Raw genomic sequence first — 15860 nt, 5'->3', positions numbered from 1 at the left:
TGTAGACTAGTGCAGTAGCATAATTAACCATCTACGGAAAGTAGATAAAATCCCTTATCCCATCTTTATTGAATACCATCTGGTAAACAGACTTAATATACCTAGATCAAACTGGTAACAGTAAATGTGAAGGATCACACGCGGGGTGCATCAGAAAAGCAAAACTTTCTGATAGTCATAAGCGAACTTCCTATAAAAAAATTAATGAGATAATAAAGTCGTCTCAATTTTCAGATTTTAAGTCAATGTGATTTTTAACATCGCCTTCATTTTTTATATGATTAAAGAATAAAATAAATTCGCAAAAAATGATTTAAAAAAAACCACACGCATAACAATTGATGATATTGTGATATATTTTTAAAAAATAATGGTAACCTGCGATACATTTATTGGTACATACATCAATACTTTATTATAATTTATTAACAGATGATAAATGAACCTCTCTAATTTACAGTTTCAAAACAAGAATGTTACCATATCTCATAAGATGTGATGGTGCGATCACAAAATATCAAAAGTTGTATATTAAGGAGTTTAGTAAGCATTTGCACAAATAATAGGATTGAGAAGGACAATTGAATATATAAGTCTTGAGCTTATAAGGTTACAACGTTTTAAATATGATTAAATTGAAGGAAGTAAAAAAATATATTATATAGACGAGTCTAAAGTTTTTGTTAGCAAACATGAAAAGTTAAAATATAATTTTGCCCTATAAAGATAAATAAAAAATAGCCGGGGAAAACAGTTGACTTATTAGTTTTGAAAGATGATGAGAGTTAAAGAAGTATAAAGAAAATACGTTGTACATGTAAATTTAAAGTTCTACTTGAACAAATTGTTGCTAAAAAAACAAAAAAAAAATTAATATCCGAAAATTATCAGGAAGTATATTTTATTTATAGCATTTAAAAGTACCTTCAAAGTTCTGTTCGCTGTTTAATATGATAGAAATAAAGTTCCTTATAATTTACAAATTCTATATAATTTGATCAGAACCATTATTAATCATATTACAGTGACATAATTTTTATATCTTATGTTATCACAGTTTTTTAAACGACTGTTAATGATATTTAATAAAATAGGAATCTCCCTTTATTGTATTGATCATGATTCATTGGGTATAAATTAATTATTTATTTTAGGGCTAAATTATTTGTTATAATATTAGTTTTGTTTTCTCGTGCGCAAAACTCATTAATACTTACAGCTGTCTTCTCCTTTCTGAAATCTTATTCCTTTCTCTCCTTCGCTTAAGACCTATGAATTCAAGGTGTTTTCTCAATCCTAAGATTTTTGACTATAACTACTTATATTTAAAAAAATACTGCTCTCTTTTCTGTTTTAGTGTTCTGTTCTTTTCTAAAGCACTAGATAATGTACTCAATGAAATTGTTATTTGTTTTTTCGTTTCATTGATAAATTAATTTCAAAACCAATGTATAGTTTTTTGGATAAAATTTTTATTTGTTTTATATCTTTTTATTTAAGGGTTAATTCTAGCATTGTACTTTCATATTGTTTTTGTGAAGCATGACGTGATTGATTTAACCTGGGTGCATCATATATATACCCTTCGCTATAGAATCAGTTTTATACATGATATTGATAAATTATTTTACAAACAAATAGATATATTCATTAGATAATAGTTATCAGTTTTATATATGATATTGATCAATGCTTTTTAAACCATTAATATTCTATATTTATTTTTTTATCCCCGTTACTCTCAGATTTATAAAATATTTAACTGCCCCCTTTTAAATGGGACGAAGACCAGGAAGATGTTACAGATACTGCAAAAACAAACCATACACCAAATCACGATATTGCCGAGGTGTACCAGACTCAAAGCTATCAATTTACGATCTAGCGCGAAAGAAAGCCGATGTTCTCGATTTTCCTCTGAGTGTATCACTAGTATCCCAAGAAATTGAACAACTATCAGCCGAAGCACTTGAAAGTGGCCGTATAGCCGCAAATAAATACATGGTAAAGCATGCAGGAAAGGAAAACTTTCATATGAAGATTCGAGTGCATCCATACCACGTAATAAGAATTAATAAGATGTTGAGTTGTGCAGGTGCTGACAGATTACAGTCGGGAATGAGAGGTGCTTTTGGGAAGCCTTATATGAGAGCGACTCGACTTAAATATGGCCAAATTATTTATAGTATAAGGACTAAGGATCAGTATAAAGCTGCTGCTGAAGAAGCATTGAGGAGAGCTAAAAATAAATTTTCGGGGAAGCAAGTTGTTAAAGTGTCAACCAAATTCGGGTTTACAAATCTTGAAAGAGAGGATTTCGAAAAGCTTAAAAATGAAGGAAAACTCATTTCTAAGGGAAATCATGTCGAGGTTATTAAGGAAAAGGGAAGTATCGAAACTTATAAAAATAAGTTAAATCAGGCTATATAATTAAATTTATATCGAAATACCTCTATTTTATTTTATAAATCATCTACAGGTACAAAAATAAGGGTGAAATTTTGTACACTTTCTATATTTTATTTAAATTCTAAAAATTTTCAACTATATTCTTACAATTTATATAGTTCTAAAATGTGTTTTGTTGATGTGAAAATACAAACAATAAATGTTATTGATTGATGGTACATAAATAGTGATTCAAATATGGATTTTAATATTTTATACCTACCGTGGTAGTGACACTTTTTATTTTCATAATGTAAAGATGCGATTGTTTTATGTATTTTACCATAGCGATACGCTCTTAAAAGGTTTATAAAATACATGCTTTTGGATTTCATTATAGAATCAAATGTTTTTATCTTAAAAGACAAGGATTAAATAAAACCATATTTGAAAATATCTTGCATACTATATAAAAGGGGGCGTTGTATACTCAAAAACCAAACATAGACATTATTTTATTTGGAAATTATAGAAGACCCTATTGTCTTCAGACACACTCTATTAGGAATCATAATAGCTTTTAAGCTGTTTTACGCTATATTAAGAGTACTTATATATTCTGAAAATTAATTGTAATCTCAAGGATCAAATATTATGGTCTAACCCTTTCTAGCTGGTTCATAACCATAAGGAAAATCTTTAAAATTTTACCACTATCTTCAAATAACTATATATAACCGTTTCTAGATGGTTTATAATCATAAGGATGATCTTTTACAATAATATGCCGCCATCTTCAAATATTTAGTGTATTGCCGAAAGCGCCGTTGCAAATTAATATAAAACCTACAAATTTCTCGAGTTATCCCCCAATCGATATACAACAATTAACTTTTGTAATCTTTAGTAAAAATTGACATGAAAAAATATGTGAAGGAAAAAACTTTTTATGTTAATGTTTAGTATTTTGAAAATAATAAGAGTTTATAAGCCGTTTGATATAAATTTTTTTGGATTTATTTTCACAAGAATGTATTTGTAATCGGTAGGTTCCTTTTTAGAGCATGTTTTTTGGGTATTTTTATACAAATATTTTGCATTTTCTTTGTATTTTCAAGAATATTTTTGTGTTTTTTATGAGCTTGTCACTTTTTTCGACCTCTTTGGGTAAATATTTTACACGTATTTTTTGGAATTTTTAGTATGAATTTTCGTCTTTTTTTTAATCGAATTATTTTTAATAAGTTGTATAAAAACATTGTATTTTTTTGCAAGAAATTTTTTGCGCGTTATTAAAATTGGATATGTTTATTATTTTAAGCCATGATTGAAATGATACAGAAGGCATAAAATAAATTTCTATAAAATTTAATTGGCACTGGCTTAACCCTTGGCTATAATAAAAACCAAAAAATAATGTAATATATATTACCATAAGATATTTACTGAATATAGTAATAATAGCTTTGATTTGCTTAAAAATGCGTGGCATGGTTTATAAAATTGGTTAGTAAGAAAATACAAATGTACATAGAGCGGAATCAAAATACAATCAATTATTTAGATAATGATATACATAGTTTACATCCATTATCACTGCGCTTTTCTTTGTCCATTAATTTAATATATTTTTTGGGCTATAGAGCATTTTTAGGTTATAATTATGAAAAAAAATAGCGTTCGTGTAATATTTATAAATTTTGTAAATTTTTTAATTGTCTTTTATATGAGGGAAATTTTAAGAGCAAGAATAAATTGTTTTTATCACGATTGTTATCTCCAAAAAAAACCTTTGTTTAGTGTTTTCTTAAAAATCAAGGAAATGGCTTGTAAGATTATCATACTCTTGAATACTGTATTTTCTTTTGATGGTCATGTGGTCTATTTGTGACAATAGAGTACGTTGAATTTTTTACAAGATCATCGCATTAACACATTGTTATGTTTTATTCCATTTGTTTACAAGTAATTAGTTTTTTTAATTCAATATTTTAAATTATCTTTTTATTAAGTGGCTAAACATCTTAAGGTCCCAAAAAATGGTGTATTATTTAGTACTAGACAAAACTGCTTTTCATAAAGACCCTTATTTTTATATTTATATCTTTGTGATAAAAAAAATTGAAAAGATGATAATTTTTTAAATATTTTACTTTTATTTTTTGTGAAAATATGTCATCAAATAATAGTTTTTTTCTGTTTTTTGTGTTTGATTTTTTCAAAATATGAAATTTAACAGTTATTTTATCTTGATATTAAGCGTTTTCAAATAAATTCGGCAGTAATTTCTATCTTCTAATAGATATCTTGCTTTTCTATTTTATGTGTGTATGTAATCAAAAAATAGATACTTTTTTGGCTGAATCAAAGTGTTCAAAGCAATTCTGAACAATATACCTATTACGATATCTTTTAACATGATAAAAAATGCATCATTCTAATTATAGAGAAAAAAAGGCCATCTATTATAGCTTTTTTTTAAAGCATAAAAAACAAATTTTCAAATGTGCTCAAGAATTAAGTTCAATGGAAATAAAATAACCTCAATGAAAAATATATCAATTAAATGATCACCCTAAATTTATAAAATACACTAATATATTTAACAAAAATCTAATTATTTAGATCTTAAAAGGAAGATTTTAATCTAAAAAAAAATAGAGTCTCATAATATTGTGCACACATATTAGTCTATATGTTAATTCTTTCTGTGAAATCTATAAAAAGGAATAAATTCATAATACATAAAATAAATTTTTGCATAGAAAAGGGATTGAAAATATCTATGTGTTTTATAACAACAAAAAAAAATTATATATGCTGAATATTAGTTTTACCAATTTCTACTACTTCAAAATAAAAATACATAAATAATTATTGCAATCGGAATTATCTGTATCGATAAATTAACGAATTTTGAAAGAGAGAAACTATAAAAATATGATTCAACTGTGAATGAACTATCAAAAATTTACAAATTTTTTATAGGGGGAATATAATAAGTTGTACTTCGAATCACAAAATTCCATAAATAGAATATTAGGGGCTAAGAATTCTACGAAAATAAAAAAATACAAGAAATAATAAGAGATTTATGCTCTTAAATCAAATATAATTATAATTAAATCTGCGTAGAGAATGAATGTTAAAGGAATAAAGCATGTGAAATTTTATACATGTGATTTTTTTATAATGCATCTAAGTTTTACTAAATTTTAAAGTCTTAGAAGCGTTAAGTCACAGAAACCATGAAAAATTATATTTATTTATAAAAAATAAAATATAAGCATAAAAAATTATTAGGGTATTTTTGTATCATAATTAAAATATTTATTCTGGTATTTTCAATTCAATAAATTAAAATTATCACTATAAAACCTATAATAATGGCACTATTTTGAATAAAGGGTGTAATATTATATAATGTACTTAATAAATAGCTCTTTTTTCTAAATTATAAAATAATAATTAATGTTCCATAAAAATTAAGAAATCTTAGATATAATGGTTTGATGTGTATTTATCTCTACGCGGTATGATACTCAAGTTTTAGATAAAAATACACTTTTGGATTACATAGCTGCTTCATTTTTGTATTTTAATCTTGCTATGGCATTCAAAAAATAATAATTTGATCTGTATGCTTAAAATAATGGCTCGTAAAATAATAAAATGTAATATACATGTGATTCAAATATATTTTTTAGCATTATAACAATTTTTTTAATGTTGGAAATAGAAAAATTAAATTTTTCTGCTTTATTATATATGCTTATGCATTAATGTCCATGAATTTTTTTATTTTCTTTGAACAATATTCAATTTCAAATCCTATTAAAGAATGACTGACCTATTCTATGTAAGATAAATGCGTAAAAATTAATAATTTATATATATGATATATTTCAAAGATATTTCGCGTATAAAACAACGACATAGTAATTAACAAAAAATTTAGTGACAATGCGATAGCTTTGGTAAAATAAATTGCTAACTTTAACGTTTTTTTTATAAAATTTACCCTGTATAATATAACATAAAAAGAATTTCAGCCCATAAAACAGAAAATTATGCTAAATAGTCTTGTAATTATACATAATTGCGGGTAAACTAATTTTTTAAAAAAATCCTTAATATAGCGGGAATTTATGATACTGTTATTTTTTTAAAATTAAAACTACAATTTTTCGTTTTTTTAAGTTAAACTTTCAGCACTTATATGCTAAATAATCGTATACATAGCCTATATATACTTTGCATCTTCGTAAAATATACATGAAGTTTTCATTTCTGCTTTTATGAACCTTGTAGTAATTTTATTAAGTTCAATGCCAACCAATTATAGATTTAGTAGTAATATCTTATTATTATACTTTAATTCACACAAGATATATTCAACACTGAACTTGCTTTTCTGATCACCCTAAATTGACAATTCGCGTTTTTTGATAATTTCTATCCATTTTAGATGCATCCCTTACATTATTTCTGAAATTATTTTCAATTTGGATTGAATTAATGTTTTAAGTTTAAAATCTGATATATATTTTTTCAAAGGACACCAAAGACCTAATTAAGTATTTTTCTATATTGTAACAGAAATTTATTTAAAAAATGCATTCTGTTTAGATTTATTCGCTTTCATGTGCTAGAATAGCAATTATATGTAAATAAAAAATACATAAGTTTTTGATAGACAATTAAACTTAGATATAAAATATTTTTCTAAAGTAACAAGACACTTTAAGTCACATCATTTGAAATAGAATATCAATTGATAAAGATAGATCAGGGGAAAGTTTCAAAAATACATTTTAGGATTGTGTAATATTCCTAATGAGCTGTCTACGTCGCAATAGATTTAATTCATAAAAAAAGAAACTTAAACCAAAAAAAATGTTATCCTTAAGTGAAATAATACAATTTTAAGTTTTTGGAGATTTGTTTTACATTTATATTTCTAACTCCCGCTCACTTGCTTGTGGAAAAAATATTAAGTCATTAAAAGTTTAGGTAATTTAATCATATAATCAATTTATCATCTCTAGTATTTGAATGCTCTCAAAAATATCTTAAAATATCAATTACGATGCTTATGATATTCTCAAATAAAAAATTTATTTTATAAATTAAAAAAATATTTAAAAAATTTCTTATCCTATATGCAATCGTAATCTGTGCTAGCACTTTATCATTTATATTAAAATCGTACTAGCTTTTTTTTTGATGCACTATTATGTGTTAGACTATATGCATATTATATTCAATAGCTCGGATTTTAAATTAAGCTTTAGTTCAAATATATATTAAGTGAACTAAAATACCCAATCACCTTCTATGGGCTTTTTTCTAATATTAGAAACTATCTTGAATTATTAAGAATTTCAATTTTTTTTAGATGTTCTGCTAACAACTCTGATCAAGGCATCAATAAGGTGACATTAGACTGTGCTGGATAACTCTAGCCTTAAAAACTGATATTTATGCAATTTATATACGAAAAGTCTTTTTTTAGCGAACAGAAACTTTTATGTCTGGCAGAAAATTTCCAAAGAAATACTTAGATAACCACACAATCAAAAAAAAATATGTCATGCTGACATAAATGATTGAAAATTATTAAATATTTTACAAATTAATATTCTAATAATAGGTCTATGCTTGAAATAATAGAATTATGTGTAAAAGACTATATATTAAAGCATGTGATTGTTTTTTTAATAGTTTAAAGATTTTTCGATAAAATTGAAGGTTTTTAAGAAACAGTGATTTCAATCAACAAATGTTTTAGGGTAGAAATTGTATTTCTAAATTAATTTTAGTCTCTATTGATTTATTAGAAAAGACCGAAATATGTTATATAATCAAAAATATATCGAATCGATATTTCTTGTATTTAAATTTTAATCTATTGTAATAATTTATGCACAAATTCAAAGCCAATCTAGGTGTATTTAAAACCTTTTGGAAAATATATTGCAAATTCTGATTCCCTTGATCCAAGTTATATCACAGAAGAAGATCAGTGTGTGAGAAGTACTTTAACTTGTATTTTTTTGAGTCAGTGTTTTTTTGTGGAATTTTATGGTCAGTGTAAAATAAAATAGCGGCATGAATTTGATCATTAAATATTAAGGTTTTTTCATTTAGATCCTCTTTGATTGTAAAATAGTATTGCGATATTCAATATTTTATAAGACCTAAAGTCAAGAAAAAGGTTTCAACTTGTGCGTGAAATTGTTAAAGAAGTGATCGTTTACCAGAATAATAAATGCGAATACCGTTTTTATATATTTTTCATTGTGTAATAAAATCATTTTCTAATTTAATAAACTAAAATAATGATTGCTAAATCATTATTGTGTATATTTATTCGTTAAATCAGAAATAAAAGTATAAATTGCCTTACTTAGAGTAAATAAATGCCTCTATAATTAAACTGATGCTCTCGAAAGAATTTGTTTCTCTGTTATTACTCCATAAATATTCAAATGCTCGTTCATTCCTCATATATATATATAATCTGCAAATAGTCTTTGAAAGACTTTGTATTATGTTTTATTTATATTTAATACCTTTATTTATGCTTTTAAATTAGTTAACATTCCTATATACCAGGAAATTTTTTGGTTACCATTTATAATCACATATTTTACCAATTGACTATCATTATCAAACTAAAAGATATTTATCATTTTTTCTATTTTCAAAAAAATTTATTCAACTGTAATTTTTTATAAATTTCAAAATATACCATTCATATTATTAAACAACTATTCAATTCATATTTTTTATTTTCTTTTTTTGATTTATTATTGAAAAATGATCTAAACCCAAGGGTATAAATGTACATTTGCAATTTCAAAGAGACTAAAAAATAAAATTTCTGAAATCGCTCCGCAATATAAATTATAATAGATTCAGCAAAGTCTTTTTTCGTAAAAGCGGTGAACAATGTTGATGTAGCAAACTTTTAACATGTTTTTTTCAAGTTTAGATAATCAATCCATCAATAAAAATATAAATAGCATCGACTTTTACCACACAAGAAACTTTTGTCAATTAACCCTGCTTAATTTGAGTTTTTCACAATTTTAATGTCCAACAAAGGATATTTCGCTCCAAACTTATATCATTTACTATATAATATATAAATAAGGCTAAATATACATATATACTTTTATAAGTTAAATGATTAATAGTAAATAACACAGGAAATTTCGGTATGTGTTTAGAAACCCCAAATCTGTATATTTTTTTAGATATTAAGAACAATATAAATAACTATTATTTTTTTAATAAATGTTATCGTGATGCATCTATCAAGTATCAAAAAATAATTAAATTTTACCTTAATATTATATTTTTAGCGATAAAATATCATTTAAATGTTTTTTAAGATTTATATGGAAAGTATTTGCATTCAAAGTTATACTATTGGTTAATGAATAGATGGTTTATAACCCGCAGAAAAATGGTATTCTTATATTCTAATTTCGAATTAAGTGGAATGACGATATCAATCGCATTGTTTTATCGTATTTTGACTTCGCAAATAATAAGTACGATAGTGGCTATTTTAAATTTAAAACTGCACAAAAAAGTTTTTGGTTTAAAACTCTGTCGCTTTTTTTAGATCATAGTTTCGTCTGTTATTTTTTTCTTATAAAGCTCCTAATTTTAGTCTATAACTTAAAATTCTTGATGTTATCTCGCTTATCACCTGTATTCGTTTAATTTCGAGATAATATTTGCCCATGTAAAAATTTAAACAATGCAAATATAATAATAAAAACAATTAGACCCGAATCTATGTTAAACAATAAAATTTTAAAATATTACGCTGTTCAACGGCATGAAAAAAATAATAATTCATTTGTTTAGTAATTTTAAATTGTATCTGAAAAATATTCAATATATAAAATCACTTGTGGCAAATTACAGATATAGGACGTACATGTAATCTCGGATAAGTTCTTTTTTATAATTTATTTTTGTATTTTAGATAAATATAATCATTTCCCCCGGATATTTACTTTGTGATATTTAGAGTATACAAGACCTTAAAAACATACAGTAAAAAACCTTGTCATATTTGAAAAAAAAACTCAATATAAAAATATTCTAATTTATAAATCAATATATCTAAAAATGCTTTTATAAGTTAGTTTGGATACCCTGAAAAGGATTAAGGTAAAAATACTAATTAACCGACCATAATTCGATTATAAGAAATAAATTTAGCTTTTTAAATTACACAGTTATTTTTATATATAATAAATACTGTATGATGGGAACACTTATGGTAGCTAGTGTTTCAGTAGTAAATGTCTTTAAAGAACAATTAGTGTTGAATAATGTGTATGAATGAATGTTTTCCTGCATAAAAATAAGAGGCAAAAAAATGGATTTATGGAATCCTAAGACTATACTAGGAAAGGTGAACAATACCGACCACCGAGTTGATTGTTTTCGGTGTGTATTTAGAGAGTAACGAAGCCTAGTTAAAATATTTGCATAGATTTTAATAAAATTAATGGTGAAGCTTTAATATATTTTTTAAAAAAATGCAGAACTAGTTTAAAAAATTAACTGAATGTTGGAAAGCATATGGAAGGATATTATAAGATCTTGATAACTTACGCAAAACAGAAAAAACTTGCAAAATAGTAAATATAACAAAAAATCTTTAAAAACCTTGAAGGTTTGTTAATTAATAAAATTAGATATTTTTGCTATAAGCCGAACTAATAATAAAATTGATTGATTTCTTCATTTTTTGATGTGAAAAAAAACGAGCGGTGTTAATATTTGGCATTTGTTTCTTTAACGCCTTAAGTAATTACCAGAATTACATTGTTCTTAAAAATTTGATATATTAATTCCGCTTTGGTTAGTACAAAAACGAAAGTTCCAACAAATATTTGCTTTTTTATGAATTATAAAAGATATATATATCATTTATTTTTGTTATTTACCCACCATTCAAAAATAAATCAATGCACTTTGATTTTTATATGGCATTAAAACAAACTTATACGTAACAATGTGCATACATAATAGAAACCTTTTTCTTCTTTTAAAAATATTAATAGGTCTGATAAAATGTTGGAGAATATACACAAATGTTTAAATATTACGCATATCAGATAAATTAAATGTCGAAAACACAAAAATGATAAAAACAGATAATGTATCTTATAAGCGTCGGATAGTACATTTAAAATCTGTCTATTTATAAATAACGGATGTTAGGTTTCAAAATAAAGTGAATGATCAAAAAAGTCGCAAGTAAAAAATTATGTAAATTTTTATTTATGTGTCAATTGTATTTTTAGCCATTGAATTTTTTTAAAAAAAACTTTAGATTGTTGTATAAATCAGGTTTGATCAAAATTCCTTAATTTAATCGCCTTTATAGATTTATGCATCAGTTGCATTCGAGACTTATTTACTCGTGTAGTTTTCTTAAAATTTTTAATTGTGCGAATGGAAATGCTTCAGTTGATATTCCTAATCTTTAATATACGATTTATGGTATTTTATGATCACAAACACATCTTATGACGTATGGTACTACTGGTGTTCTGCATTTGAGAATTAAGGCGTGATCGTTTGCACATTGATAATATTTTCATACCTTTATATTTTGAGCATCCGTTAGCTTATAAAAACAGGATTATTATTTTTGTGAGCATTTTTTCTTTTAACTTTTCATGTTTGCATGCACAAAACTTTATTTTGCCCTATATTAAATATTTTAAGAAGGTTATTTTTAAACACCACATTCCTACAGTCTTTCTAAATACATCTTCTAAACCCAATACACATATACTCAAGTGTTTCTCAATACTATTATTTTTATATGCACTTACACTTCTGTTGACACATCAAAGCAAGATCATAATTATTTATTTATGGGTTTTTTCGATTTTTATCTATTGGAATTATTTATTCGAACAAAACTTTAGATTTAAAAAAGAAATTTTTCTATTATTTAGCTATATACAATTGAATGTTATTAGAGGTATTTCGAAAAAATCTATTATTTTATGAATATGTTGGACATGATGTCACTATTCATAAATTAATATCAAATCAATACATATACAAAATTCTATAAATTACAATATGGTCAATTATCTAAAAATTACTATATGATCAATTTTACTGTTAAATTATATTGATAAAAATTAAAAGGAATGGCATAATATGTACCAAATACGATTTATCTTAGAAATTTTCGATTTTATAATCTTTAGGATTTATTTGAAAATGTTGACTTATTTATTACTATAACTGTGAATAATTTAATATTGCTAGTCAGAACATTTATTCACTTACATTTTTTCTATTGAAGTTGAAATTCTTTGAATCATTTTTTATGAAAGAACAACCAATTATATTTTTACAAACTTGAACTACCAAGATAAAATCCGGATTCTTTAACTTCACAGGAAATGTGATGTTAGAAAGTATATGCTCGAAGACGTTTATTTTAATTTGTTTTTCGCTTATTCTTCCTTCATACTCAATTTTATATGATGATTCCTTATTTAAATACATTTCTCTAATTTTAATAAATAGACGGTCTAACAGTGCTTTATATTTTTTTACCTCGCCTATAAATTCTAAAGGTATTAATCGCTGAATATAGCGTGTTTCTAATTTATCTAAAAATATCTTATTGTATAACGAAATACTCGTTTGATTACTTCGATTTCTTAGTATTATAACATTCACTAAATTCTTTATATTAATCACTGTGAAATCTTTTTTTGATTTCGTTACTTTTTCAAGCTCTGCATCTAAACATGCTTTATAGTCTATCGGCTCCTCATATCTATATATATTTTCTGTGAGTGATTCAAGCAAGTTTATGCATTCCTTTGTTGCCTGCACATCTTTGCCCTTGAAGCATGAAATTAAAAATCCACTATAAAATTCCATAGAGGGGGGAAGAAATATTATTAAAAGTAAATTGAATAATAAGAGCTCGTATGTGAACTTTCAACAAAAAAAAATAATTCGTTTTTTTAAACCAAAAACTTGGATATATTGCTCCATATTATATTAAAGTAAAATATTATTGATTCTCGTTAATATTTTTTTGACTAAGATACAAATTCTTCCTGTACACACTTGAAAAATAAATAGTTGAACAATTTTAAAAATCAATTTCGAATTTCATGAAACAAAGAAAATTTATTCTTCATCATATATATGTAAATACATACTCCTGATTGTTAATATTAAAAGTTTGATTTTGTTGAATAATAAATAGACTTTATTGGAACTGTAAACAATATGTAATTTATAATCGCTCAATTATACTCACTTAAAATATACAATCTGTTTTTTATGCCCATGATTCTAGAAAATATGCAGATCTGTGTAAATTAGAAAAGGAATTATGGATTGAATATCCCTCTTTTTTTTAAAAAAATACAAATTTATATAAAAATAGGAATACACGAAATATATAGATTTTTTTTGTATTTAATATTTAGCCAATACTAACTTTTTGTTGGGGGAATTAGGAAAATATACCCTTGTAAAAATATGAAAAAATATTTACAATTGTTCAATTTATAATTTGTATTTTGATAATTTTAGCTAAGTATGGTTTTTTAACTACTAGGTTTCGTAAGAATTGTATATTTTTAATTTTAAAATACTTAAAAATTAGTTATACAAATATTATATTTTTATTTCACCTTCTATCAGTTTTTAAGTCTACTGATATATCACTAAAATAAAATATAAAATTTTTGGAAGTATACACCTGCAAAAGTTGTCATGTATTAAATGGCTTTCTCTTCGTATACATCCCCAGATGTATCTATTTTCCTGATTGCCAGACATTAATATACCAGTAAAGAAAATTTATTTATTTCAGCTATAAAAATCTACTTTTTTTGGATCTGCTAGAAAACCTGGTTTACTCAAAATAGTTCCTTAACTTAAAAATAAAAGCTAAAAGTGGGATATTTGTAGCCAATATTTTATATCATAGCGCTTCTTTTTACCACATTTAGAAAAAAATTGTTTTACTTTACAACTTAAATATATGAAATTTTTATATAATATAAGAAATTTTCTAGTTTTTTTTTAGCGCACATTTTGTATTTTTTTGTAAAATATATTTTACTCTCTAAAAATATATACCGAACACTTCTAAAAGTGTTTTTTTTGTAGAATTCAGAAAATTTGATTAAGATTAAACCACTATTTTAAAGATATAGAATCAAAAATGATAAAAAGGCTTTTTTTGTTTAAAAGCATTCGAAATTCCCATATAATAATGTAATGTTTTCTGTTATAAACTTTAAAGTGTATATTTTACTTTTTTTATATTTATAACCTACACAATTTTTGTGTGTCAAAATTCAATTTCCATATAAAAAATATGGTCAAGAGAAACGAAAAATGTGTAAAGTTTATATTATTTTAACAATCTGAACATTTTACATCGTATTATTAAAAAAATCGAATTAATTTTTTGTTAAAAGATTCAAAATTTCAGACGAAAATAAATTTTAACCGTAAATTGATGATCACGTATTTTTATCTAAAATCATAAATAAATAAAAATATGGTTTATATAGTATAGAAGGGTGTTTTATACGAATTTAAATTTTTTTCAAAAGATTTTCTGACCAAATCTGAGAACACGCTACGAACCTTTACAAACTAAAAAAATTATAAAAAAAAGACTTTCTCCTGGAAAAAAAAAATTACTCGGAATTTAGGCATCATATAGTAAATTCTTATAGTCTTTGTGAAGATAGAAATGACACCAATGTATGAATTTATAAAAGAGGTATGAATAAGGTGATGGTACAAATCAGCTTACAATGAAAATTATTAAACCAGATCCAAGAATATTATTTTTATTAAATTATGACACCAGTTCTATTTCGATAATATATATTTATATAAATAACACATCATTTCAGCTCTATACATCTATTAAAATTAAGTAAGGTGAATTTATGAAATTATATATTGAGCGAGGATTTATCTAAAGTTATTTTCGAAACTGAAAATTTAATAGAATATCCATATTGTGGTAATGTTATAAAAAAGGATATTATCATTGGTAATTAATTTTTTTTTATATATCGTTGATGTAAAATTTCATATAATTATGCGTTATACTGCCATTTTGACTGTAATCTCTCTTTAATACTGATAAATTTACTTTTAAAATGTTAAATGCAATTTATGGGCATATTATGAGATTGGACTTGGGGGATCAAACATAATTAGTTGATAGAACTTTGTTCTTATCTTCTATATCAAAATTTTTATTTTTTTTAAAATGCTATATGCTTTTGATAGATATCCTAGACAATCGATCCAATTTTTTGGCATAAATAAGCGAATAATATAAGCAAAGAATTTTTTAATTTGTGTTATTAGTATCACTGTATTTCTTATTTGTTTTAAATGCATCGGTGTTGTTAGAG

At 24.4% G+C, this 15860-nt stretch overlaps 1 protein-coding gene across 1 annotated transcript; it reads left to right on the top strand.

The window, feature by feature from the left end:
* Positions 1-1776: 1776 nt before the first annotated feature.
* Positions 1777-2430, top strand: LOC147065021 (uncharacterized). The gene has a single exon (XM_085957355.1). It carries the CDS (start codon positions 1777-1779, stop codon positions 2428-2430), a length of 654 nt encoding a protein of 217 aa, XP_085813481.1.
* The last annotated feature ends 13430 nt before the right edge of the window (positions 2431-15860 follow it).

This window comes from Rhyacophila brunnea, unplaced genomic scaffold (assembly GCF_057557595.1).
Source record: "Rhyacophila brunnea isolate RB1 unplaced genomic scaffold, BYU_Rbru_1.0 scaffold_67, whole genome shotgun sequence".
Classification (NCBI taxonomy): Eukaryota; Metazoa; Arthropoda; class Insecta; order Trichoptera; family Rhyacophilidae; genus Rhyacophila; species Rhyacophila brunnea.
Note: the sequence above shows the minus strand (reverse complement) of the source record. Positions and strands in the feature narration are given on the sequence as shown.

What these genes read in the sequence shown, in the direction of transcription:
- LOC147065021 (XM_085957355.1), top strand. Translation starts at nt 1,777, where the DNA reads ATGGGACGAAGACCAGGAAGATGTTACAGATACTGCAAAAACAAACCA.